The 27,900-nt window shown below is 46.3% G+C and overlaps 1 protein-coding gene across 1 annotated transcript in view; it reads left to right on the forward strand.

The window, feature by feature from the left end:
* The window catches only part of LOC107119940 (myomegalin), a 138,729-nt gene that overhangs the window by 26,674 nt on the left and 84,155 nt on the right, over window positions 1-27,900 (forward strand). Inside the window, exons 7-16 of the mRNA XM_015422566.1 lie at window positions 8,963-9,082; window positions 11,839-11,958; window positions 12,832-12,924; window positions 15,081-15,299; window positions 16,362-16,520; window positions 21,523-21,639; window positions 21,879-22,016; window positions 23,340-23,519; window positions 24,060-24,254; window positions 24,801-24,944. Coding sequence (XP_015278052.1) covers window positions 8,963-9,082; window positions 11,839-11,958; window positions 12,832-12,924; window positions 15,081-15,299; window positions 16,362-16,520; window positions 21,523-21,639; window positions 21,879-22,016; window positions 23,340-23,519; window positions 24,060-24,254; window positions 24,801-24,944 — 1,485 coding nt within the window. The remainder of the gene's footprint in view (window positions 1-8,962; window positions 9,083-11,838; window positions 11,959-12,831; window positions 12,925-15,080; window positions 15,300-16,361; window positions 16,521-21,522; window positions 21,640-21,878; window positions 22,017-23,339; window positions 23,520-24,059; window positions 24,255-24,800; window positions 24,945-27,900) is intronic.

Genomic DNA, 27,900 nt, shown 5'->3' on the forward strand with positions numbered 1-27,900 from the left:
GCGGGCCGGCTTCGGCTCGGTGGTCGCCCAGCCTCTGCCCCGAGGACTCTCCCCCCGCCGGCGAGCTGCTGCCCGGCGGCAAGACGCCCTTGGATGGGGGGAGCCTCGGCGAGGAAGGGACTCCCGGCTCCTCCTCGGTGGAGTCTTTGGACCCGGCGCTGCTGCTGGCGGCGGCGACGACGACCAGCCCTTCTCCGCAGAGGGACGAGGAGGCGGACAACGAGGCCCGGCGGAGCGGCAAGTGCGACTCTTGCTCCGGCTCCCACAGCGGGTCGCTGCCCGGGAACCGCTTGGACGTCGCCCTCAGCCTGGTCCGGGCTTTTGACTGCAAGCCGGTGCGCAGCCCCCGGGGGAGCAAGCTGCCGGTGCCGGTCAAGTCGAGCGCCCTTTGCCAGGAGCCCGGAGACCGAGGCGCGGCTTTGGAGGGCTCGCCGAAGTCGCCGGGGAAGCCCCCCGCCAGATCTGCCTTCGCCTTTCCCTCCGAGATGGCTGACCTCCAGGAGCTGTGGGAAAGCCTCTGCGAGGATTACATGCCGCTTCAAGTGAAGGTAGAGGAGCGCTGGGGCTGCCTCTGCCTTCAAAATAGAGCCTGCTTTTTGGCTGGGAATACCTGAGCTCTTTTGCGGATTTTGCAACTCTTCTGTAGTTATTTCTGTGGATATTTGTGCCCTGCTTTTCCCCCCTGATGGGGACCTTAGGACCTCACTGTGTTTCTGCCTCCTGCCCCTGTACTGCCTTCCGCCCCCTTCCACTCCTTTCTAGGTTTCTGAAAGCTTAAGCAGGAGTCCAGTGATACTTTAAAAGTTAACAAATGAGCTGTCACTGGCAAAAGCCTATGTGGGAATAAATCTTGTTAGTCTTTAAAGTTTGCACTGGAGTCCTGTTCAATAGTTCTTTACACAGAGGGGGATTAAAATGTGGAACTCACTTCCAGAGGATACCGTGATGGGGGCAGGAATAGTCAGTGGCTGCTAAACTGTGGTGATTGAGGGGAACCTCCACGTTCAGAAGCAGTCAACCCCTGAATCCCAGTGCCAGAGGGCAACATCAGGGGATAGTCTCAGCATCTATGCCCTGTTGTTGGCCCTCCAGAGGAACGGGTGGCTACTGTGTGAGATAGAGTGCTAGACTAGATGGATCACTGCAGTTCTCTCAGAGCTCTCAACCCTACCTACCTCACAGGGTGTCTGTTGTGAGGCGAGGGGAAGGGAAAGAGATTGTAAACCACTCAGAGAAGGGCGGGGTATAAATCCAACTCTTCTTCCAGACTAATGCTCTATCCCTCTAGGATTATCTTTATGAAAACTGTGATCTTTGATGTCAAGTAGATAATCTCTCTTGCTGTTATGCCCTGGATTTAATTTATTGTTAAAGCCAATGTTAATCTGATAGAAACATCTCAAATGATTATTTTTCTTTTTTTGCCTTCTGTAGTTTGGAAGCTGTGAGGATTCTCTCTTTTATTAATGTGATCCAACTCAGGGCTGCAGTGCCTACCTATGAAGCACTCTGCAGCAGAATATTAAGTTATTTTGTGTGATTGAATGGCTTATCTCCTGATCGTTTCAGCAGTTAAAGACTTAGCCATAGTTGCATTCCTTACTAGACACATGTAACCCACAGAGTGCATTGTGATTGGCATTCCAAAAAACCATGCATACTTTTGTTTTTCATCATGGATTGCTGTGGCTTTGCTAGGGTTTCAGAACTCATTAAGGTGCAATCTCCCTGCCACGTTTCATGAAGAGTGCCGCTGTCAGTTTGAATTCAGAAATATCCATGTCAGCCTAATTGCTTTCAGGTTAGTTGAGTGAGTGTAGTCCAGTATCCATCTAGACTCAAGGAACAAAAAGCTTGTCTGTTGCTTTAGCAACCACAGTACCACTGAGTAAAGGTGATGGAATTTTCTGCTGAGTTGGTTTGACTGATTTCACCGCCAGTAATACATACACACGCTGTGTTGAGAGAGCTAAAAATACGCCCAGAGGAGAGAGCAAAGAACCTTGCAGTCCATTTGCAGCTGGGGGTTATACTGAGAGAAGTTTAAAAATCTGATTTAGTTTAATCTTTGATTCAGTTTGCAGCAGCATGCTGTGAAGCAGTTGGCTCCTTTCAAGACTTATATACAGAGCAGTTGTGTAATCCTATCCATAGTTCAGATGGGTTGCCATTAGACTGTAGCAGTAGAATAGAACAGAAGTCCATCTTAAAAGGTTGGTGTGGCATAATGGTTACCGTGGCAGGCTAGGACCGAGGACAACTGGATTCGAGTCCCACGCTGTCATGGAATCTCACTGACTAACCCTGTCTCTCAGCCTAATGTACTTCATAGTGTTGTCCTGAGGATGAAGTGGAAGAGGGGAGAATAGGGCAGAAAGCCCCTTTGGGTCCCCATTGGGGAGAAAAGTGGGATATAAATAAAATTAAAGACTAACAAAATGTATTTTAACGTAAACTTTCATGAGCTAGTGCTCACTTCATCACATGTATGAGGTGTACATCCAGTAGGACCAACTCCTGTACGCAATAGAATGGGAGGTGATGCTACAGAAAGAAGCTGGTTCCGAGCAAGTTCCAATCCAATTCCAATCATTTAGAGTGGGTGCAAAAACAATCCTGTTTGTATTTTTAAGTAGGCAAAAGGTAAAATTCAGGGCTGGATGAAATGAGACAAGCAGACACAATAGGAAGTAACAGAGATACAGCTGGAATTATTAGCATCTAGAGTTTAAGATGCTGAGCTGCAGACTGGAAGGTCTGTAGTTTGGTGGTTAGAGATGCTAGTGTCGCGTGACGGAGTGAGCTCCCGTCTCTGGCCCCAGCTCCTGCCAACCTAGCAGTTCAAAAGCAAGAAATTGGAAGTAGATAAATAGGTACCGCTTTGGTGGGAAGGTAACAGCGTTCCGTGCGCCTTGGCATTTAGTCATGCCGGCTACATGACCATGGAAACGTCTTCGGACAGCGCTGGCTCTTCGGCTTGGCAACGGAGATGAGCACTGCCCCGTAGAGTCAGATTCAACTGGCTTTCGAGCAAGGGAAACCTTTACCTTTAGAAGGAATGGAGAAAACAAGGTACCAGCGTCTATAGTGAGTTGGAAATCTGAGTCACTGTTCAGCATGGCTGGGGGGGGGGGACTTGTCTAGAATTTGTTAATGAATTTGGCAGTTTTACATTCTGTATTCCCTTTGAAGTCCTTTGTACCTATAAATTCTACTCATGGCTACTCATACATAGGTACAACAAGCAACAAACAATACAGCACACAGTCTAATATAGCCAGGAACAGCAAAACAACTGTGAGCTGAAATACCTGCAAGCATAAATGTACAAAAAGAGACTTCAATAAAGTGAAAAGAAGCATATAATTAGCAATATCAGTAACAAATATTACATATGGGAATGAAAAATCCACACAATCCATGAAGGGTCAAGTCCAGAGAAGATATCCAACACTTTTCCTAGGTAGTTCATAGTGTTTCAGACTCCTGGTCCTTCCTCAGGAACAAAGAACAACATAGGAAGTCTCATACCAGTTTCTTAACAGGATGATATTATTCAACTTCTTTATGGGCTAGGTCTCCTAAGTTCACATAGAAGCAACCCTCTAGGGTTGCTTCTATGTGAACAGGACCAAACATGCTTTTTCATTCCCATATGTAATATTTGTTACTGATATTGCTAATTATATGCTTCTTTTCACTTTATTGAAGTCTCTTTTTGTACATTTATACTTCCGGGTATTTCAGCTCACAGTTGTTTTGCTGTTCCTGGCTACTCATGCATAGGTGCCATTGAGCCCCGTTGGTATGACCTGTACATGATTGCTGGAGAGGCTGCAAGCTGTTTGTTTGTTTACTTCATTCATACTTTGTCCCCAGTAGGGGCCCAAACTGGCTTTCATTATTCTCCTCTTCTCCATTTTACCCTCGCAAAACCCCCGTGAGGTAAGTTAGGCTGCGACTGTGTGACTGGCCCAAGGTCACTCAGCAAGCTTTCATGGCAGAGTGGGAATTCGAACCTGGGTCTTCCAGGTCCTTGTCCAGTGCTAGCCATTACACCACGCTTGCTCTCTTGCATTGCATGGTTCATTCAAAGTGTGTTGGTCTTCACTTGTTGGATTGTGACCCACGGTTGGGTTGTACTTTCAGCTCAGGAGGATTGCACAAGCTGGAAGGGAAAGGATAGGTCTAGACAAATGTTGTACAATATAAGGGAAACTATTAAGCAGATGCCATATTGCAGACTTTGGTGAAATGTGTATACTGGATCTAGTACAGTGTTCCCCATCATGTCACCTACCAAGCTTCTCTGAAAGTTTGCAGGGCTTTGTTATTGGCTGTCACAACTCAAGTTGAAAGGGTTTTCTGCTGTAATAACAGCTACAGTCACTGCAGGATCAGAAGGGCTGGTAAGCAGCTTTGCTTTCCTCAGTCACTGTGTGATTCCGTTCCTCATTCGTGCTTTCTTTTTATTCCTTCTATCTTCCTCCTCCCCACCTGGCTTTCATTTGTTTGTTTTTATTCTTTTTCTGTGATTCTTTTGCAAAGCTAGGTGGGAGGTAGTTTGGTATCGTGGTTAGGAGCGCAGACTCTAATCTGGGAGGATTGGGTTTGATTCCCCACTCCTCCACATGCAGCTGCTGGTGTGACCTCGGGTCAGTCACAAGTTCTTCCAGAGCATTTCTCTCAGAGCTCTCTCAATCCCGCCTACCTCACAGGGTGTCTGTTGTGGGGAGGGGAAGGGAAAGGAGATTGTAAGCCACTTTGAGACTCCTTTGGGTAGTGAAGGGCGGGGTATAAATCCAGTCTCTTCTCTTCTACTGTATTTGGCTCTGCCTCCTAAAACAGCCATGTTAGATTTGGCTCAACCTACTTAAGCTGCCGTGTTAGGTTTGGCTCCACCTCCTCTGGCAGTCATTTTGGGATGGCAGTCAAAGCCTTCTCTCAAAATTCCAATGGTGCCCACAGGCTCAGAAAGATTGGGACTCAGTGGCCACTGTTAGGTAGTAATCTGTTTTTTTAATGGGGGTTAACAGTTTCTGTTCTCTGAATTTCAGCGGTATTAGCGAAGATGCCAGTCACTGAAGTCTGTATCCCAGCCCTAGAGACTGCACACTATATGTTTCTTGTCATTTTCTGCTCTCTTCCACCCCGCACACACTGCTTTTTGTGGCAGTAAAATACTGTGTAGCCAAAGTAAACGATTTCACTGCTAAATTGCGCCAGGGAAAGCTGCCCTGATTCTGAAACTGTTCCTCTCACGAAGAAGAAATTCATAAATATGAAACCCAAATAAATCCATCTAAAAACTTACTATAGGCAAAAACTTTGCTTTCTGTTCCCCAGAATATGGCAGGAAATTCTAATAAAGACTTAAAGATGCTGAACCAGAGGTCATGATGCTTCCCAGCAGTAGGGCATGGCAAGATGTTAACTTAGTTCAAATATGTTTTGTACAGACTGTGTAAATCTGTGGAGTAACAAGGCAAGCTGGTGAAATTTGGAAGTGTTTGTTTGGTACACTTCCCCATCTGTACCCAGTTATTTTGTCCTCAGATGGAATCACAGAAGATGATTTGAGACTAATCCTTCCTGTTTTCTCCTTCAGTAAGTGCCATTCTGGTTTATCTACAAGTCCCCTTGAATGGGTTGCAGAAGCTCTTCATGTTCATTCTGCGCGCTGCTGTTCCTGTGCCAGAGCTGGGCTTTGAAGTGGCTTAACATACAGACTTTCCACGCAGTGAAAGGGCTTATACAGGCTTCTGCTGGGTGGGGTGCAGCTGCTCGGCTGAGATTCATGGCACACGTGTCACTTTAGTAATGATTGGCGTGGCTGGTTTCTGTTTCTATTTACTCTATTCCTAGGAAAGATGCAAAACCTGGTCCAGAGATCTAACAGTATGAAACAAAAAGAGAAGGTAGGGGGTGGGCCAAGCAGTGGTGCCTTGATTTAATTCTCTGTTGGATTGTGACTTGCAAGCATCGACTTGGAGTCAGAGAGACGCAACCGGAGCTGTTCCCTGTTGCTTTCTTTTCAGATTTATTTGATGTGTAAATAGTGATACGTCAGTTTCCCAGGCCTGATTCAGAGTGGTAGTTTTAGGTCCACTCACTCCAGATGAACTTGTTTAAATGGCACCTGATCAGGTCTGCATGTCTTGCCTATTCTCTGAGGTCCCTTCTGCAGGCTTTCTCCAGAAAAGGCTTGTTTTTTAGGTTATTGTGACAGAGGCTGCAGTGCAAATTAGTTCCGTACAGAGAGAAGGTTCTATACAGTGTGCAGGAGAGAACAGGTCACTATAGAGCTGCACCTTGGTGCACAGGAGTGGCGTATAAATACACTAATTGGTGGGACTAGAGTTGACAATTCATGGAGGTTAGTGTAAGAAGCTAGGGTTGAACTGAAGAGGAGCATTTGAGTGGGTGGCTGTGTCACCCTGGTTGAAAGCACAATTATTAATAGTTAAACTGTGGAACTCACCGCCACAAGATATGGCAATGACCACTGACTTGAAAGGCTTTAAAAGGGAAGTGGTCAGATCTGTGGAGGATGGGGCTATCAATGGCTGCTAGTTGTGATGGATATCTGCACTATGCCTCTTTAAATCAGTGACTGGGGGGCATGGACAGGAGGATGATATTGAAATCATCCTGCTTGCACTGCAGGCTTCCTAGAGGCAACTGGTTGGCCCCTTGTGTGACTTGATGGACCTTTGGTCTGATCCAGCATGGCCCTTCTTATGTTCTTGAGATGTTTGCTGTAGGAGTTCACCTTTGTTGGTTAGCAGTTTCTCTGTCACAATCTGTGAAACTAACACCATCTACTGTAAAAAGCCTTGTCAAACTGTATCCGTTCTGATAAGGAACGCTTACAGAATAATTTGTACCTCACCAATCAAGGGCATTGTGAAGTTTGTCAGCACAGCACTGTTAAGTTGTATTGATCCATGTACAGTGACTTCACTAGGTTTATGTAATAAAATAGTAACAAAAGGCAAACGCAAGTGTAGTTAACAGACTCACCAATTACAACTTGCCAAAAAGCTGAAGAGCTTTTCAGTAGCTACAGTGAAAAAGTACAAAATGTAAACAGTAGAGAACTGTTATGTGCTACAATGTCTAACCAATGGAGAACTACTAAATAATTCGACGTTGTTGTGCCCAGATGTTTCATAACAATGTTTCAAAGTTGCTGAAAACATTTTTTGGAGCTACTCACAATGATCCAATACATAATCGGATGCCAATCTCCAACGTAATCAGCTTCTGTAGCTTCAGACTAGCAGCGGGACTGGCAGCATCTCATAGTGAGCTCTGAGTTGAGTGTGATTTAAGGAGCTTCGCTAACACAGACCAGCTGTGTTGTTTCTAGAACACCTCGCTATCAAGTTTAACTTGTACTTAAAGAAAACATGCCAAGTCTAAAGTTTGATTGAGACCAGACTGATGTACTGCGTTAAGACACGAGATCAAAAACATTTCTCTCTGTAACAGTTTCCTATGCATATCTGTCCTTTCACCTGGTGCTTGTTTGATGACTTCCAAAACTGTACAAAAATCTATCAGGAGTATGATTAAAGATTCTAAAGTGCATAAATGTACCCCAACAGAAATAAGTACCACTGTATTTTATAGATACCTAGAATAAGGCCCATTGTGGAAATAAATACTGTAACAGTTTCCTATGCATATCTGTCCTTTCACCTGGTGCTTGTTTGATGACTTCCAAAACTGTACAAAAATCTATCAGGAGTATGATTAAAGATTCTAAAGTGCTGTATGAGAGGTATGTCCAAAATTTGTGCTCTAATCCTTGAGCGGTGTTCTGCCATTCTAGTTCTAACACTTCTAGATGTTGAGTAGCTTCAAAAATGCTTTTAGTGATGTTATACTTATCTCCATTGACACTGTATGATTTGTTGTATTTTTTGTTAACACAGACTGTTCTCAGTGCATGTCAGTAAGAGTATAAAAACCATAGCAGCTTAAAGGGGTAAGCTGTTGGTTAGATTTACACATTGGCCTTGCAATTTTTTTGTATGGCTCTCCTTTTCTTAATTAGTTATGTATTCTATTATAGAACACCCTGATGAAGGATGAACTTTGAAACGTCGTTATGAAACATCTGGACACGATGTTGAATTATTTAGTAGTTCTCCATTGTTTAGACATTGTAGCACATACCAGTTCTCTATTGTTTACATTTTGTACTTTTTCACTGTAGCTATTTTGTATACATTATTCTCTATTACATGTTCTTCAGCTTCTTGGCAACTTGTAATTGGTGAGCCTGTTAACTACACTTGTTTTTGCCTTTTGTTACTATTTCTTCACCAAGTTTGTATCTGGTTCTTGAAGAAGCTCAGTTGCATAGCTGAACATCATTGTGTTGCAGAGTTTCAAGAGGCTTTTATATGTCTTGTTGGGGAAATTGTCATGTCAGGAGACTGTTCCACTAGGTTTGCAGGGGAGAGCCTCTCCAAGACTTCTGCGATGGATCATTGAGGCGGCAACTTTGGGTATAGTTTTGTGGCAGCAGGCGAGAGCCAAAACTTCTTTTCTGAGCTCTCTCGGTTGGTTTGAAGGAGTTGGTGATAAGGAGATCTTCTGCCTAGTGCTGTTGAATGTTGTTTGAATAAAACATCAAGGAGAGGGCTAGGCTGCTCTTCTGGTAGGCTGAGAAGGTGTAGGAGAAAAGGATGAAAGTTAATTTTCATAGAATGGAGGAACTGAAATTTTCAGCTTTTGAGAGCCAGAGAGGTATCCGAGTAGAAAATGTCAAAGACCAGTATTAGGATGTGTGTTACGAACAGGTAGCTTGGAAGCAGGTAGTCCTACAATTACTTCTTAATTGTAAGCTGTAGCTATTCATTCACCAGCCTTCCCCCTTGTCCCTTAGACAACACTCTCTGAGTAGTAACAAAGCCTTACTCACAGTATATCTTGCTTTCTGTTTCTTCAGAATTCGTGGGAGGATCAGCAACAACTCACTTGGTGTGACTCTTCTACGGGCAAGCAAGCGTCTGACTTCAGTAATGCCGAATTGCTGGAAAAAATCCACCACTTTGATGCTAACAATACGGTACTTTTTTAAAAAGTCCGGGTTCTGCTTTAAATGGGTTTGGGGGAGTAGGTTGAAAGCCAGCACATGGTGGACACAGGAACGGAGTTCCGGCTGGCTCCTAAGTTGGCCACGCCCAGCAGGGACTCTTTAGCATAATAGGCCACACCCAACAGCAGAAACTCATTAGGATTGGCTACATTAGGGGTGTGTGGCCTAACATGCAAAGGAGTTCCTGCTACAAAAAAAGCCCTGGGTTTTGACAACAAACAAGGTAAACAGAATAAGAAGCAAAAGGTGGGTGTGGCTAGATGAGCACACTTCTGATAACACAGGGGTGTGGCCTCATATGCTAATGACCTGTGCTGTCAGGGGTATGGCCTAATATGCTAATACGTTTCTGCTGTTGGTGGTGGCCAATTATGCTAATGAGTTCCTGCTGGGCTTTTTCTACAAAAAAAGCCCTGGATATGATAGCCATTTTCAAGTATTTGAAGGGCGCTCATTATAGAGGAGAGAACAGAGTTGTTTTCTGCTGCCCCAGAAGGGCAGACCAGAAGCAATGGATTGAAATTAAAAGAGTCTTTGGATGAACATTAGGAAGAACCTGTCTTTGAAAGCTGGTATTTTAGGCCTGTGCTGCTGAGAATGATTGTGAGTGGCATTAGGGCAATGACAAAGAGCAGCTGTGATAGTGAGTCTCCTTGGAAAAATTCTCATTTCATATTAACTGATCCAATTTCTTCTCCATTCACTATCAACCTGGAGTTCCATTTACTCACGACAGTTATTGTTATTATTACTTTAATTATTCTCCACCTTTGGTGCAAAGACACGCGGTGTCTGTGCCCACAGTTTTCACAGATGGGGCTACAGTATCTCCTTTGTAACCATGGCATCTGAAATGTCAGTCTGCATGTATTTCTATTGTTCTATTGTCCGGACTGCAGTGCTTACCTTGATTTTGCCAGCTGCTAGGTATAAATGAAAAGCAGGTAATTTCAGTAATTTGGGTGTCTTATTTCCCTCTGTACTGTTCATCTATCAGAAAAATAAAAAATATACTCTGGGTTCCATCAAAGCTCAGTTGTGGCATTCAGAACTGTGTAATTCAGGAACAGTGGGGGAAAAGGCATTTAAGGAGTTATTGATGCCAACATTAAATTTACAATTATTCATAAAAAGAAGGCTATTTGAAGAATTCCCCATGCTGCGCATATACAAAATTCTCTGCTACGCATAAGAAGTTACATTTATTAATAGCTCTTCTCTTTTTTTGCCTGTATCTCATTCCAGCAAAGTAAACTTTCTCCTCCAAGGGGATTGAGCATCCAAAGGATGCTGTGTATTCCTAGAAGTTTATTCACCATTGCAAAAAAGTAATGACATGAACCTATCTCAAGATAGTAATAACTCAGTATTGAAAGCTGTCCAAAATATAAGACATTGGAAACCATAGACACACATGGAAATGAGAGTAATTTATGTGCATTATTAACAGTCATGTTCTCTCACTTCATAACTCTCTAAAAGTAAAGGTAAAGGCTCTCTAAAAGTAAAGGTTCCCTTTCTCGAAAGCCAGTCGAATCCAACTCTAGGGTTGTGGTGCTCATCTCAGTTTCAAAGCTGAAGAGCCAGCGCTGTCCGAAGACGTTTCTGTGGTCATGGGGCCGGCATGACTAAACACCAAGGCGCACGGAACGCTGTTACCTTCCCACCGAAGTGGTACCTATTTATCTACTTGCAATTTCTGGCTTTCAAACTGCTAGGTTGGCAGGAGCTGGAACTAGAGACGGGAGCTCACTCCATCATGCGGCACCCGGGTCTCGAACTGCTGAACTACTGACCTTCCACAGCCTGCCGTTCAGCGTCTTAACCACTTGAGCCACCGCAGCTCCTCATAACTCTCTAGCTGATGACTAATGCAATGACCAAGGGCTGAATTAGATATTCTACTAAACACGGACTTGCTGCTGAAAATGGTACTTTGGGTGTTTAGCTCCTTCCTTCGCTTGTGCATTCCTCTCCCCGACAGCAGTGGGGCACATGGACAGGGAAATGTAGAAAGGTGTGACACTGAGACACAAGTCCTAAAACCTAAATGCATGGCTGCCATTTTCAGCAGCAGCCACATGTTCAGTCTCATGTGATAGGGATTGTCATTGTAAGAAAGATCCTAAGGGGCCTATGCTATATTTATCAAGCCTCCACATTGCCAGTTATCAGGGGTCTTTTCGTAGAAAAAGAGCTGCAGGAGTTCATTAGCATATGGTATGCTAATGAGCCACTAGCCTATTAGCATATGCCATGCCCCCTGACATCACCGGAAGTGGTGTCATAAGGGGCAGCAAAAGGGGGGATGCATCTTCGAAAGCCTCCCCTTCCCTTCCCCAAATGGCCCGGGGTGGGGAGCGAAGAGAGAAGGCTCTTTCCTCCCTTTTTTTATTTCCTTTCTTCTTTCCCCGCTGCTTAATTCAGGCACCTGGAATTTTTACGTAGCACAGCCAGCTCTGCAGATCAGGGAGAAAACCTGCTCTGAGACAGCCTGGCCTCCCTCTGCCCAAGATTCCCCCCTCCCCAAGCCTCCGGGCAATAAATTGTCCATCAGCGCAGTAGACATTTGAAGCTTTTAAAGCGGAGGTGGGTGTGGAGAAATTCAGTGACAGGTCAAGCTTGTATTGTCACTAGGAAGTCCAAGTGAGATGAGAGCCACATATTTCTTGGTTCAAGATTATCTCCCCCTGACTGAACTGATGCTTTCCCCCTGATATGCTCAGTTGCTGCAAGAGAAGCTGAACGAGATGGATTTTGAACTGAAGTCTGCCCAGCAAACGTCCCAGAGACAAGATCACAAAATCCAGAATTTGAATGAGACTCTGAAAAGCAAAGAAATTGAGGTTTGGAATGTTGTTGTATCCTTGCAGACTAAATGGTGATGGAGATTTAGCTGTCCTTGGTTGCATATATAAAGGGACCTCCAGAGAGAGCAGGCATAGTTACATGATGGTGACCCTGCAGAAGCTGGACAAGTTAAACTTTTTAGTATATAGTATGTCAAATCTCGGAAGCTAAACAGGGTTAGCCCTGGTCAGAGGTCATTTCGGGGGGGATCGCAGTTCCCCCGGGTGAGGTATGGGGAGGCGGGGCACATGACGAAGCCCCGCCCCCTGCTTCCGGCCACCCCGCTTCTGGCCCTCATTCAGCCAGGAGGAGGTAGGAGAAGAGGGAGGGTAAGTTGCTTCCTCCCTGCCTCTCCTCACCCCTGCCTGCCTGGGGCCAGGGGGGGCCTTCGCGGGGCTTCCTTGCACTCCCGCCGGCCTTGCAGGTCCACCGCCGGGCCCCTCATGGAGCTGCAAGGCCGGCGGTGGCGGCCGGGACCGTTGGGGGCGGGGTGTGTGGCCTTATGACACACCTCCGGTGATGTCAGGGGGTGTGGCCTTATGACACACTTCCGGTGATGTCAGGGGGTGTGGCATATGCTAATGAGTCCCCCTAGCTCTTTTTCTATGAAACGACCCCTGGCCCTGGTTAGTACTTGGATAGGAGATTACCAAGGAAATGCAGGGTTGCTGCTTAGAGACAAGCAATGGGAAACCATCTCTGTTTGTCTCTCACCTTGAAAATCCTATGGGGTCACCAGTAACTCAGCTGTGACCTGATGGCACTTTCCACCACTTGTCTGCGGAGTGTCACCTCAGACAGGCATGAAAGCAATCTGTGTTGGCTGCTTGTGGCCTGTTTGTTGATCTCTTGCTTGTTCAATCCTGTAGTCTGAAGAACTATACCGTGTCATTGAAGGGCAGAATGAGACGATAACCAAACTGCAAGATATACTACATAGAACCCAGCTTGGACAATTGCAGGTACGAGTCTCCGGGTCTCTTTTTTTTTTCTTCCTGATCCCAAAAGTTCACAGCCTTTGTTGCTCAGAGTATTACAAAACAATGCACATAAGTATATAATCCAGAAAACAGCACAAGAAAAATCTTCAGTAGATTCCCAAAATATTAAATCTCTCCTTGGTCACAGTGCAGATAAAAAGTGCTTCAAATACTTCTGTAATGTGCTCAGGTTCTGGCTCTCCAGGGTGGGGGGACAGAAATGTTGTGGGGCATCCTGTGGCTTCCTCTATTTGCATAAAAATATTAAATCTCTCCTTGGTGACAGTGCAGATAAAACGTGCTTCAAGTACTTCTGTAATGTGCTCAGGTGCTGGCTCTCCGGGGTGGGGGACAGAAATGTTGCGGGGCATCCTGTGGCTTCCTCTATTTGCATTTTATTTATTTATTTTGTTTATTTATTTATTTATTTGTTAGATTTATACCCCGCCCTCCCCAGCAGGCTCTATAATCCGCCTTTCCCACAGGGACTCAAGGCAGATTCCTCATAGTGAGTCAGTACAGTCAACAAAGCTGAGATTCATCGACTGCATCATTGAAGACTGTCAGTGAATCCCCTCAGCAGTTTAAATTCAGATGTTGTTGGAAGCAATGCTCCCTCTAAGCTGTGGAGTCCTGTGAGCAAAAACTCTACTTTCTGAGCTCCTGGCATTAAAGTTGTGAGCAAGCGATTTGGCTGCTACCTAAATTAGTTTGCTCTGGAGCCATCCTTCCTGAGATAAGACAAAAATGTGTGAGCCGGAGGCGAAAAACCTGTGAGCTAGCTCACACTAACTCGGCTTAGAGGGAACGCTGGCTGGGAGATATGACAAATGCCAGAATGGCTTCTCCAGGCAGTTGTCTGGTTCTTCTCTGAGGTGGTGTTCCCACTCACGCTTTGCAGCTGCCATGTAAAACAGGTTTGGAGAAGGGGTCATTAGCAACGAAGGAGAGAAGCAGCAGCATAACCGTTTTTAACCCATTTCCTAGTCTACACCATGCCCCCATCTAACATGTAAAAAAGCAGGCTGTCGGAAGAGTTGAGTAATCTTCCATCCCTCACTTCTTGCCTGCAAATGGCTCCCCCGTCCTTGATTTGCATATCTGTCAGCAGAGGGCGTGTTAGGAATCCTCTGTTCGCTGCAGAATTCTACGGTGCGGTGACTCAAGTGGTTGAGACGCTGAACTGCAGGCTGTGGAAGGTCGGTAGTTCAGCAGTTCGAGACCCGAGTGTGCCACGTGACGGAGTGAGCTCCCGTCTCTGGTTCCAGCGCCTGCCAACCTAGCAGTTCGAAAGCAAGAAATTGCAAGTAGATAAATAGGTACCACTTTGGTGGGAAGGTAACAGCGTTCCGTGCGCCTTGGTGTTTAGTCATGCCGGCCACATGACCACGGAAACGTCTTCGGACAGCGCTGGCTCTTCGGCTTTGAAACGGAGATGAGCACCGCAACCCTACAGTCAGATTCGACTGGCTTTCGAGCAAGGGAACCTTTACCTTTACAGCAGAGAGCGTGTTAGGAATCCTCTGTTTGCTGCAGAATTCTACCCCCAGGGGGGTACATGGCTGCAGTTTAGCCTTAGATGTATACACACAAGTGCAGACCTGTGAACATTTGTACTAGTTTAGAGGAGGCGTGGCAGAGGAAGGAAAGAAGGTAACCCCTTCTCTTAATATATCACCCCCATCCCACGATGAATAATTTCACCAGATGCATGCTGATATGTGGCACAGGCTTCTTTGTCAGAGTTTGATTGGATTTAGCGTGACTTGGGCATGGCGTTGGTTCTGATATCTTGTCTCATGTCCCCACTGAAGCCGGGGACAAGATCAGCAGCAGCAGTGGTGGGGGACACCATATAAGGAATGCCATTCCAGGTCAGCCAGGCCAGTGGTAAGGGTAGCTGCTGAGAATAGTTGAATTCTCTCTCCTCTGCTCTACCTGTCTTCATGGATAGGCCCACTGTTAATTTGCGTGCCACCCCAGGGGGGCACCTAAAAGAATGGGAATGGTCCACGGGGCCCTGTGATCATGTCTGACAGCACAGTTTTAAAAGCTGGTGCTACAAACCTACCGGTTTTTCCCTGACTAGTCAATGCAGTCTAAACGTGCTTCTGTTTTCTGTTTGTTTTCTTGGCTAGGTCTCAGAGGGCGCTTCCTCATCACAGCAGAAGCAGCAAATGGCGCTGCTTGAGCTGCAGAACACCCTTTTCCTCACTCAGCTGGAAGCGCAGCAGATGCAGCGGGCTAGGCAGCAAAAGGAGCGCCAGCTGGCCGAGGAGAAGAGAGCCACCCAGCTTCTAGAGACGTGGTTGCAAGAGGAGCAGCAGCAGAAAGAAGCAGCGTGGAAGCACAATTGGGTATGGCAGGGCATGGCTTCTGCTCCGGCACTTATGCAAATGGAAATATATGAGCCTTAAAGAAACTCGGGGCAGTTTTGCTGTGCTTTGTGGTCAGCTCCTGGGTGCCTTCTGTGCTTGCGCTTTTCCTTGGGAGGAGCAGAAAACGAGCATTTACTTCGGAGGCCGCAGCCACCGCACACTTACGCTGCTATGAATGATACTGCAGATCGTAAAGGCTGATCGGTGTGTATAGATCAGGGGTCCCCAACCCTTTTGACCCCACGGGCAGCTTTGAAATTCATTTTTTAATCATTTTTATTATAAAGGGTACAGGAAAAAAAGAACGAATAGGAAAAAATAAAACAGATAGAAAATATAATGACCAAAAAACCTAGTGTGAGGGCAGTTTTACAGAAATTAAGGACATTCCTTTTTCAAAATATATATGTATATGTAGTATATGGTATAATAGCTTAGTAAATGTTTAACAAGATATATATGGTGTAATGGCATGAAAATATAGCTTAAAATATATATGACCTATTAACTTTAAAAATCTGTATAATGACCTCATTTTACCCATTTCTCATACTATATTTTCATTTTTGTCTCATCAGTCTTACACAATATCATAGATAACGTCATAGAAATTTTTGTAAGATTTCTCACAACAGTTTGTTACAATAAACAACACATACTACTCTTTTCATTTCATATTAAAACATGAGACAGCCAGAGACAAAATGGCTGCCCTGGCTTGCCTTCAGTCACACATCCTTGTGCTGTGGTGGCAGCTGCTGCCAAAGCAATGTTTTCTTTTTAAAAACCTGCACAGCCAATCAAATTACAAATGGTCAGTTAGAAGGCTTATTGGAGGAAAGACCCACCTGGCCCCGCCCACTTTCCAAAAATACTTGGCAGGTGCTGGGAAAGATGTCGGCGGGCACCATGTTGGGGACCTCAGTAGAGATGGTGGTAGTGGGGTGAAGCTCGCCAGGGTTGGCGTTGCTGGGCTTTTAAAAAATTCTTCCCACTGTCCTCTGGGATCTCATGCCTGACCAGCTCATGTTCCTTTTGCAGGAGTTGCGGGCTACTCTTCAGCAGCTGCAAACAGAGCTACAGAACAAGAACTGGCAGTGCTGGACTCTGGAGAGGGAGAAATCCTTGGCGATCAAGGGGCAAGAGCAGAAAATCAAGCAATTGAACTATTGCCTGGCTTACAAAGAACAGCTGGTGCAGGTGGGGAATTGGCATTCAAGCTCTGGTTAGTGTCTGAAGTATCACCCAGTGTCGTACATTTAGGGAGCTGCCTTATTACTGAATCAGACCATTGCTCCATCGAGGTCAGTATCGTCTATTCAGACCGGTAGCAGCTGTCCAGGGTCTCAGGCAGAGGTCTTTCACATCACCTACTGCCTGGCCCTTTTAACTGGAGATGCCAGGAGTTGAACCTAGGACCTTCTACATCCCAAGCAGATGCTCAACCACTGAGCCACTGCGCGGCTCCCCTTCTCATCTGTGTCTCAAAATGGCAGGTGTTGGTGTGGGAAGTGCAGTCAATGCAGGGTAGTGAGAAAACTGTACTAGCTAAACTGGAACAATGGAGTCTCTCTGCATTCCAACAGAGTCTCTTTGAGGGCCCTTCTTTTTGGGTTGGGAGGCAAATAACTTCCTGTTCCATGCCTGTTTACGGAAGCAACTCTGTTCTGCTCCATTTTCTCTTAGATGTAAAATCCATTTACAAACATGCAAGGTAATCATTTGCACAACTACGGCACAGTTAAAAAATGCTGTACAACTAAATAAAGTGCATCATTGGAAAGCCATAAAGCTCCAGAGGCCCTCCTGAACACTTTCAGGGTTTAGAGCAAGATGGGTAGCCATAATACTCTGTCTGCAGCAGTAGAAAAGAGTAAGAGTCCAGTAGCACCTTAAAGGCTGACAAAATTTGTGGCAAGTTAGGAGCTTTTGGTGAGTCAACTTCTTCAGAATTATGAAGAGGTGTTCTTAAGAAATGAGCAGTGACTCACAAAAGCTTATACCCCACCAGGGTTCGTTTCGTAGAAAAAGAGCTAGGGGAACTCATTAGCACAACTCATTAGCACAACTCCTTAGCATATGCCACACCCCCTGACATCACCGGAAGTGTGTCATAAGGCCACACACCCCACCCCCAACGGTCCCGGCCGCCACCGCCAGCCTTGCAGCTCCACTGCCGAGCCCCATGAGTGGCCCGGCGGTGGACCTGCAAGGGCGGCGGGAGTGCAAGGAAGCCCCGCAAAGGCCCTCCCTGGCCCCAGGCAGGCAGGGGTGGGGAGAGGCAGGGAGGAAGCAACTTACCCTCCCTCTTCTCCTGCCTCCTCCTGGCTGAATGAGGGCCGGAAGCGGGGCGGCCGGAAGCAGGGGGTGGCGGGGCTTCGTCATGTGCCCCGCCCCCCCACCTCACCCGGGGGAACTGCGATTCCCCACGATCCCCCCCAAAATGACCTCTGTACCCCACCATAAATTTTGTTAGTCTTTAAAGTGCTACTGAACTTCTTTTCTACTAGATCAAGGTGGGTAACTATGTTGGTCTGAAGCAATAGAACAAAATTAGAGTCCAATGGCACCTTTAAGAGCAACAGAGTTTTATTCAAGGTGTGAGCTTTCGTATGCACGCACACTTCATAAGGCGATGAAATGGAATATTCTGTTTCATCATCTGACGAAGTGTGCCTGCACACGACAGCTCACACTTTGAATAAAACTTTGTTGCTCTTAAAGGTGCCATTGGACTCTAACTTTGTTCTTTTCTGCTACTTTCAGGGTTGGCACCCAGAACCAAGAAGACTCTGCCCCCAGGCTCCCTTAAGTCTAATTTTCTGACCTAAAAACCTTGAGCCTGCCACTCAAATTGACTTTAATGATTAGGGGAAAATACAGATCGAGTGTGCCCATCCCTGTGGCTCAGATCTTTCAGAACTCTGTTTGCAGTAAGTTGTACCCGAGCAATTGCCATACTGCAGGCTGACTGCAAGAACAACTGTCCCTTTTTTGTGTAATGATATGAAGCTGGGTCTGCCCCGACCTGGATGGCCCAGGCGAGCCCGATCTCATCAGATCTCTGAAGCTAAAGCAGGGTCGGCCCTGGCTAGTATTTGGAGGGGAGACCACCAAGGAAGTCCAGGGTCCTGATGCAGAGGCAAGCAATGGCCAAGCCACCTCTGAACGTCTCTTGCCTTGGAAACCCGTTGCCATAAGTCAGCTGTGACTTGACGGGGTGAGGGAAATGAAGCTGGGTGTGTGTGTGTCATAGTTTGGTGGAAGATTTTTTGAAATGAATTAGTGACCTGCTTTTAAAGGCACTGCTTTAAAATTACAGGGCTCTTTTTGTAGCAGGAACTCCTTTGCATATTAGGCGACACACCCCTAATGTAGCCAATCCTCTAAGAGCTTACAGTAGCCCCTGTAAGAAGAGCTCTGTAAGCTCTTGGAGGATTTGCTACATTAGGGGTGTCTCGCCTGATATGCAAAGGAGTTCCTGCTACAAAAAGAGCCCTTTAATAGCCAACTACTTTGCTGCAACATTTCTAGGTTCAGCGTAGCTATGTTGCTACCATATTTATCTGAATTACCAACATCAAACTAATTTGACTAATCTAACTCAAATGTTGACATATAGATGATTGCAAGTGTTTTCGACCTCATTCCAGAATAGGCTGCTGTCAGGCATACTGCCCCTGCAACATGTTGGACTTAGTGCAATGCAGTGTCATGATTATTATTATTTTTTTGCTGTTTGCATTAAATTCCTTCACTTTTTGCATCAAGAGGTGTTTAAAAATACGTAAGATTTTGGAACATACTAACACAAGAGAGACTTGAGCATTTTCTTTTAGTTCACATTTTCTGAAGTCCACAGAATGCATATGAAACTTCAGAATCAAACTACAGATCTTTCAGATGGTGGTTAGAAAGCAACTTGAGTTCTATTCCTATGCTAAAGGGTATATTATTTACTGAGGGACTGAGATATAAATAACCATGGATTCAGATTCCTCTGTGGTTACGAGAGCAGCAGCTGCTTCTTTGCGTGTATATTCGGAAGCAAAGCCCAGTGGGTTGGATCCAGGCTAAGTTTTCCAAAGGCAGAATGGAAGTTTCCTGCCTCTCCCCTCCTACTGTAAACCACCGATCTCTGTGACATGCTATTCCTTAGGGATAAGGAACCCAGAGAATGACATGAAGGGGTCTGCAGTGGGAAGGGGGAAATTGGTGGACGGTGTTAATTTAGGCTGGTTTAAACCCATGAACAGTCGGGCTCACTTCTAGTTCAGTGTTCATAGCACTGCAGCTTTACTATGTATAAAAATAAGCTAATGCACAAATTCTTTGCCACTCTTTAATTACATTATGGGTTGGTATGTTATTGTTATATATACAAGTTTCTTTTGTTTATACATGAGAATGTAAGGTATAAAACTTCTGTCTGCCACAAGATTGATTAACCTCAGTTTTCAACTGCAATCCCCCCCCCCCAAAAAAAAAGACAAACCACAACACTAAGACAACTTTAAGTATCCTGGTGGTGAGCCAACTTGCAGCTGTGTCTCTAACACCGGATATATTTTATAATAATTTATTATTTGCATTTATATCCCACCCATCCCACGAGCGGGCTCAGGGCAGGTAACGTCATTAGAATAAATACCATTTCAATTTAAAACACAATAAAACTTCATAACAGTTGAAACAATGGGTACAGCTTGAAACAGCGTCAGTTGGCTATAAAGTTCTGGCCCGACGGTGCGGTGAGTTCAAGGCCAGTTGTCGGCAGTGTTCCCTCTAAGCTGAGTTAGAGTGAGCGAGCTCACAGGTTTTTAGCCGCCAGCTCACAGTTTTTTGTCTCCGCTCAGGAAGGAGGGCTCCAGAGCAAACTAATTGATGCAGCAGCCAAATGGCTCGCTCACAACTGTAATGCCAGTAGCTCACAAAGTAGGATTTTTGCTCACAAGATTCCACAGCTTAGAGGGAACATTGGTTGTCGATGGTCAGTAAATGGGCGGGTGGCAGCAACCTCAGGGAGGCCTTATATGGGCGCCCGTTGCCTCAACCAAAGGCCTGGTGGAACGTCTTGCAGGCCGTGCGAAATTGCAGAAGACCCCGCAGGGCCCTGGTCTCAGTAGGGAACATGTTCCATCCGGCTGGGGCCAGGACAGAGACCTAGCCCTGGTTGTTATTATTATTATTATTATTAATAATAATAATAATAATTGAGCCCGCACAGGCATTGACGTCAGCAGGCGCGCTGCCACATTCTGCACCAGTTGTAATTTCCGGATCAGCTTCAAGGGTAAAAGTGAGTTGCAGTGATCAAGTCTGGAAGTGACCATTGCATGGGTCACCGTCACTAGGTCTTAGGGGGATTTAAATAAAAGTAAGGCATTCATACTTTTAAAACTATATTGTTTGGTGCATTTTAAATGCTGAGATGTATCATGCATATTTTACATTCAGAAAGCAATAAGAATTTGTTCTGGTTTGATGCGTATTACGTATATTTCAGTTTCTCCCATTTTAAAAAAAGTATGATTTCCTCCTCTCCCTCCCACAACATGTTCAAAGCTTTCCAGAAATTAGCCAGCTCACGTTTTTTAGCTCGCCCTTCCTCCAAAGATCTCAGGGAGGTGTGTGTGGTTTTCACCAGCTTCGTGTGTGAGATAGGCTTAGCTGGGAAGAGAGAGACAGGCCTAGAGTCCCCCAGCGAGCTTCAAGGCTGAGATGAGATTTGAACTTGGGGTGTGTGTGTGTGTGTGTGTGAGAGAGAGAGAGAGACAGACAGACAGACTCTAACCACTATACGAGTGTGTCATTTGTCTGTACTCCTTTGGGAGGCATGCAGTGGCTTTCTGAATAACCTGCAAGGTATTGTATACTTATAGTAATGTGTTATGATTAAAGGGGCAGAAGGTGTCTCCAAATCCATTCTTCTTAGTTAAATTGTCACCTGGGTATCTTACATTCGATAACATGGCCGATACCTGAAATTCCATAAGTAAAGCCAGTTAACATGCTGCACCTGTGCTACAATTCCAATTTGTTGGCGCCATCCACAGCAGCAGCTGTAGATTATCTTACTCAACACCCCCCCCCTCCCCCCTGGGTCTTCCTTCAGTATCATTTTCACCCTTGGCACTTCTTAGACTTGCGTAGTACTGTTTTATATTGCTGGCAGGTGCTGATGAATTCTGTGGCTCTTTAGGAGTGTAAAGAACTTCTGCAATACCATCAGAATCTGGACAAGAGCCCCGCATCTGCAGCTGCTGTTATGGTACAGAAATTGCAACAGCGAATCAAAGACAGAGACGCTGCTCTGGAGGTGAGTGCAGAGCTACCCTCCCTCTGAAGCTTGCCTGTGGCCAGATTTTTGAGATGTCCATCGCTGTCCCTGAGACATGTGTTTCCCCCCCCTCCTCTTTTGCAGGAGGGAGGAAAAACGGGAGCTGAATTTTCCTCCTTAATAACAAATGGGCTGTGCAAAGCCTCAGTTTTGATTTCTGTGCCTTACGCCTGTTTGCATCTGTGACCCATCTTTCCCCCTGCCTGTTCCTTTTGCAGCAAGCAGTAGATGAAAAGTTCCACGTGCTTGAAGAGAAAGAGCAAGAGCTGCAGCGGCTTCACTGGTCTCTGAGAGAGCGAGAGCATGACTTGGAAGGGCTGCGCAGGATCCTGTCTGATAACGAGACCACCATCCAGGTAGGTTGTGGCAGCCAGGATTTAAACATAAGAACATAAGAGAAGCCAATGTTGGACCGGGCCAATGGCCCATCCAGTCCAACACTCTGTCACACAGTGGCCAAAAATACCAGGTGCCATCAGGAGGTCCACCAGTGGGGCCAGGACACTAGAAGCCCTCCCACTGTTGCCCCCCTCCCCAAGCACCAAGAATACAGGGCATCACCTGCCCCAGCCTGTGAGTTCCTACCTATACCTTGTGGCTAATGGCCACTGATGGACCTCTGCTCCATATGTTTATCCAGTTCCTTCTTGAAGCCGTCCATGCTTGTAGCCGCTGCCACCTCCTGTGGCAGTGAATTCCATGTGTTAATCACTCTTTGGGTGATTATCATTTCTTATGCCTCTTCATTCTGTCTGTCTCTGTGGCTTTATCCTGCTTAATATTTGGACGGATACCTAGAACGTCTCTTTCAGAAGGTCTGTCATAGCATCTCTTTTGCCTGTGGCTGTGGGGTTGGGGTTAAAAGGATACTCTGCACTGGTTACCCATCTGTTTCTGGGCACTGTCCTTAAGGCCTTACACAGCTAGGGTCCAGGGTACACAAAGGACTGTCTCCTCCCACACTAGCCACCCTGCTAGTTAAGATCTGCCTCTCAAGACCTGCTCTCTAGACCCTTGCCTTCAGAGGTGAGGCAGGTGGTGACAAGAGACAAGGCATTCTCTGTGGTGGCCGCTTGCCTTTGGAATGCCCCTAGAGGCTCGCCTGATGCATGCTTTACTTTGTTTCAGGTGCCAGGCCAAAACACATCTTTTACCCAGGCTTTTAATTAGGGTTTTTAATCTCACCAGCTTTTTTAATGGTCTTCTGTTTTATGGATAGATTCTATGCTGTTGATGTCCAATGGCTTGCTGGTCTGTCATTTTATTGTTTTAAGCCGCCTCTAGCAGGGTTCTGAAGAGGTGGCATAGAAATATCCTAATTAAATGAGTTTGTCTTTAACCCGATGATTCAGAGTTGCTTAAGTTAAACTGTGTGTGTTATGGCCAACTCTCTCTCAGGTCCCAGCTATGATCTTTCCCCGATGTACAAAGTTCTTTTTCCACCTGGACAGGTGAGAAATCTGACCTTAGAATGTACAGGATGTGTGTTCTACTGCTAGGCTGTGTTCCCTCACCACGAAGTACAGGGAGTTGTGGGGAGTCATTCCAGAGCTGCATTTGGGCTGAAATGGAAGCATCCAGAGAACTCGTCACCGTGTACTTTTGGCTCCGAGGATAGTCTGGCTTGGCCCCCAAATTGACATGTTCCTTGTCCCCTTAATCCCCCCCCCCTTATTTAGGGCCTGGAGAGTATGCTGAAAGCCAAGGGTCTGGAAATGGAGCAGCTGTCGGCAACCTGCCGGAACTTCCAGTGGCTGAAAGAGGAAGTCGAAGCAAAAGCTCAAAGCTGGCAGGCAGAGCAAGCGGGGATCATCCAGCAGCTGCGGACCACTCTGCATGAGAGGAACAAGGAAGTGGAAGTAAGGCTATTTCTGCTTCTGCTGGCATTGGGGAAGCTCTGGGGTTGTGGTCCCTTCCTTCTAGTCTGTGATGGATTCAGGTCTGGCTCGTCTGCAGTTGTGTCCCAAGCTTCACTAACACTTTTAGGAGGGAACGCAGAGAGCAGCTGTTTCTAATGTCAGCCAAGGGATGCGGTTGTCGTAAATCCCATCTGTCCCTCAGCCACGGGCCCGGGTGATTGTAGCAGAGGAGGTTTGCTAACTTCCAAACCTGGAGTTGGAAACCTTCATGTGGTGTTACCAGTTTGGTGTAGTGGTTAAGTGGGTGGGCTCTAATCTGGGAGAACCGGGTTTGATTCCCCACTCCTCCACTTGCACCTTCTGGATGACCTTGGGCAAGCCCTAATTCTGACAAGAGCTGTTCTTGAAAAAGAGCAGTTTCTGTCAGAGCTCTCTCAGCCCCACCTACCTCACAGGGTGTCTGTTGTGGGGAGGGGAAGGGAAAGGAGATTGTAAGCCGCTCTGAGACCAATCTCTTCTTCTTCTTCTCCTTCATCCTAGGCACTCTCAGCAGCTCTGCAATGCAAGCTGGGGCCCGGGCAGAGAGATATCGTAGAAGAACTCTGTTTCCGCCTTCAGCAGAAGGAGCGGGTCATCCAGGAGCTCCTGAATGACAAGAACCGGCAGGCCGAAGAGCAGAAGGCCGAGATCCAGAGCTTGCTCCAAGCCATGAGCGCCAAACAGCAGCAGAGTTGTGTAAGTGAGGTGGAGTGTGGGGTCTCGGGAAGGGAGTGTTAAGGTCCCTCTCAAGAGCCAGGCCTCATGTCCAGCTGCTGTGAGATATCATTTTATGGGCAGGGGAGACGAAGCTAACTTTGTTGTTTATTATTAGCCTTGTCATGCTAAGAATAGCGTTAAGCAAATGACAACATTCTGGTGGAAACCTTAAGTATATAAACAGAGCATCTTGCCCTTGTTTTCCTGTTAGAACTCTTTCAGTGCATCTGCAGATGTGTCGAACCAGTGGTTCAGATGGATTAAAAGAGTTCTAAGGAAAGGGCCTGTTAGTGAGATACTGTGGAGAAGAGGATGCCTTGCAGTGCCAGATGCTGCTGACAAAAATAACAGATGGTGGCCGAAGCCTTCTTGCCAGCTTAAGAGCTTTCTGAGGCATCTGGCTGTTGGAGCGGATGGATACTTTCATGGTCCCCCAAGTCAGTTCTTATAGGTTGACGCTTTCTCTCTATCTTGGTACTTAGTAGCTTTCTGACTTCCCCATTGCTTTCCTTACTGCCCTGTTAGTCATCTTCTGAGAAGATGGCACAGGCTTTAATAGAAAGAAGCTGTGAGCTCCAAGTCTTGCACCAGCAGCTGATGGGCCAGATCCCTGGACGCAAAGCTGAGGGTTCCCCCGCCCGACTCTCACAGGAAGGACAGCCAAGTAAAGTAAGTGTGTGTGTGCGTATGTGTGTGCTCCGTGGCATCTTTTGGCATGTGGCTATGAAAAGAAGGGAACCTGGTTGCCAGAGGAGAGGGGAAGGGAAATTGGGTCTGGAAAACGGCAAATACAGAACACTCAGCGGGAGAGGATTAATCGACCTGTTGCAGGGAGAAGGTCTGGTGGAAAGAAAAGGGAGGCGAGGACTGTGCCAGCGGCCGTCCCAGGTAAAGTGCTGTCTCCTGAGCAGGCCCTTCCATTTTTTAGTCACTTTTGCCCGCTTCACTGTCATCGCCTGTTGTGCTGCCAGATGATGTTGGGGGACGTGTGGAATTTTCCCTTCGGCTCATGCCCAGTTGATTGTCTCCTGATATTGCTCAACAGTCCTGCTGGGATATCCTCTGATATGTAACAAAATCTGGAGCGAGTTGCCAGTGAATGACCCTTTGTCATTGCTCGGTTCTTGTTTTTCGGTTTGGTTTTGCTTGAATGTCAGGTTCCCACAGCCAAACAATTGAGTACACGCTTATCATAAGGTGATAACTTTATTGTAAGAGCTATAGAGGCAGTAACATCGTCACTGTTGGGAATGGCTACGTTCCTACAAGCAAAATGGGATATAGGGTATTCGTATGCACCCCCCCATCCCTAGGCTAATCGGCCTGACTCCCATGCGTGGGAGAATGGGGCCCCAGGCCGTTAAAGCCAAAGCTGGGAATCGAAACTAATCCCACAGGTAATTGATGGGAAGACACTACACAGGCAGCCTACAAGGTCAGAGATAATAAGGAACAAAGGAATGCAGCAGCAGTTGGTACACAGGTCAAGCAGATGCACTCCTGCCCATAAACATCATGGAAGCATAGCTGACACCCGCTTCAAGCCAGTGCTAGAAGGATTTTGCATAAAATAGTACTGTGACAGGTGAACTGCAGTCTTTTTTTAACATGGCAGATTAACTCTTGCAGAATTTCCTGGAGCAGTCCCGTTTTTACTTTCCAGGACGCTAGGTGTTGCTGTCTGTGGCTCATACTTACAGTTGCTGGGTGCGGCATACGCAGGGCAAACCATCTGAAGGAGAAGATCAAGAGATCCTCCTGGGCCACCATGGCCCCATGGGCAAACTTTTCAGAATTTACGAGCAGGAGAAAGATGCTGAGTGAAATGGAGCTGCTTGCATTTGAGGGGGGGAAATACAGTTGGTTATAAAGTGTTTTTTTTAAATACTGAAAAAATATTGTTTCCTGATGCAGTGAACAAAGAAGGCACTTAATGATTCAGTTCTAAAGTACAAGCCAAAGATGCATTAAGTTTTCTGTTACATCATTGATGTTAGTGGTTTTAACCCAAAGGTTGTAGATAAATATTCACTTTCCTTTGTGGGTGTGCTTTCGACGCAGAGCCCTGTTGCGTGTTCGTTGGTGTCTTTTGTCTAGTAATGCAGCCCTGTGTTAATTGAGAACTTACATCACTTTCAGTTGTGCAAGCTCCTCAGTTTCATTTTCTTAGCCTTCTTGGTAAACCTTGTCTTCTTTGGCTTTCATTCTGAAAGCCAGAGGGGTGTGTGTTCTCTGTCTTCTTGCTCTCGCTGTGTACATACAGAGGCTGCATTCGATTTTCCTTTCCTTCCTTTATGCTCTTGAGTTGTTCTCTGCCATTCTTCTTGGCAGCTGATGATTGCAGCGCTACCAGTTCAAGGTACCCCAAGCCTCCTGTGAGTGGAGTTAGCCATCAGTCCTTCCGCTTGTGACCAGAAGCTAGGGTTCCCAGACCCCTGGTTCAGGCTAGGGATCCCCCAATTTGGGGGGCTTTTGCCTGCTGCTGTCCAGCTGGACAGTACAGAAGCCCTGTCCCCGAACAGAGACATTGCACAACAACGTCCTCAATGTGATGATGTCATGCGGAAGTGACATCATTGTGTTGGCGATGTCGCATGGTGACACTGCTTTTTGGGCAGAACTCTATGGTTTGAGCCCAATTTTAAACCATAGAGTTTGCTCAAAAAGCAGAGCATCGCTGACATGATGACATCACTTCTGCACGACATCATTGCATTGGGGACGTTGCCACCCACTCCTGGACCGCCCCCCAAATTCCCCCACCGTTGCAATGATTGCTCCTGGCAACCCTACCCAGGAGCATTTGGGCTTTCTCTACCCCAAACAGTTTGAGGCTTTCATGGCAAGCTGCCTGCTTCTAGCAGTCACCTCACAGGAACAGAGGCTGTTACAGAAGCAAAGCTAGGCAGCTGCTCACTGCAAAGGGGGGCTTCCATGTGATCCTGGCTGTGTTGCTCCCAGCACTTCCAAAGACGACTGTGTGGAGCCACTGCATGCAGAAAGACATGCTGCAGCAGCTGAGCTTGTACATGTTGAAATACCTGCCATTGCCGATCAACTTTCTGAGTGCAAGACCCTGCTTATAACATAGGGATTTCCTGCTTTCCCCCTGGATGATACAAAACCCTGTACCTCCTGAGGTACAGCTGCAAGGACAGTCTTAAGATCGTCATTGCAAGACTCTGTTGAAGTGGAACAGATTTTGTGTCTTTGGCACATTTCTCCTGGGCTGGCAGCCCTCTTTGTCACAATAGCCGGTACATGAAAAAAATGACAATTTTAGGCTGCCTGTGCATAAGACGTTTGAGTGACGGGGACTGCCTGGGATGTGCATCTTGCATCAACAAAGTATCTACAAACTCAGCAGTTTTGTCGCCAAGGCCAAGCTCAGGGGAAATAAGTGCAGCAAATTTGCAGTAGGCTAGCCATGCACAGTTCTGAGTGCCTGTGGCCTAAAACATTACAGAAACCTATCCCCCCCCCAAAAAAGCATTTCTGTACATTTCTTTCCTTTTTGTGTATGTTTTTGAAGGCCATAAATAAATGTACATAGAGTGCTTTGAGGGATAAAAGGGACAGCCTGTCTTTTTAAAACAATGGTTTGGAGATTAACAATTGAATAGGC

Source organism: Gekko japonicus, unplaced genomic scaffold, assembly GCF_001447785.1.
Source record: "Gekko japonicus isolate JY-2015 unplaced genomic scaffold, Gekko_japonicus_V1.1 scaffold1500, whole genome shotgun sequence".
Classification (NCBI taxonomy): Eukaryota; Metazoa; Chordata; class Lepidosauria; order Squamata; family Gekkonidae; genus Gekko; species Gekko japonicus.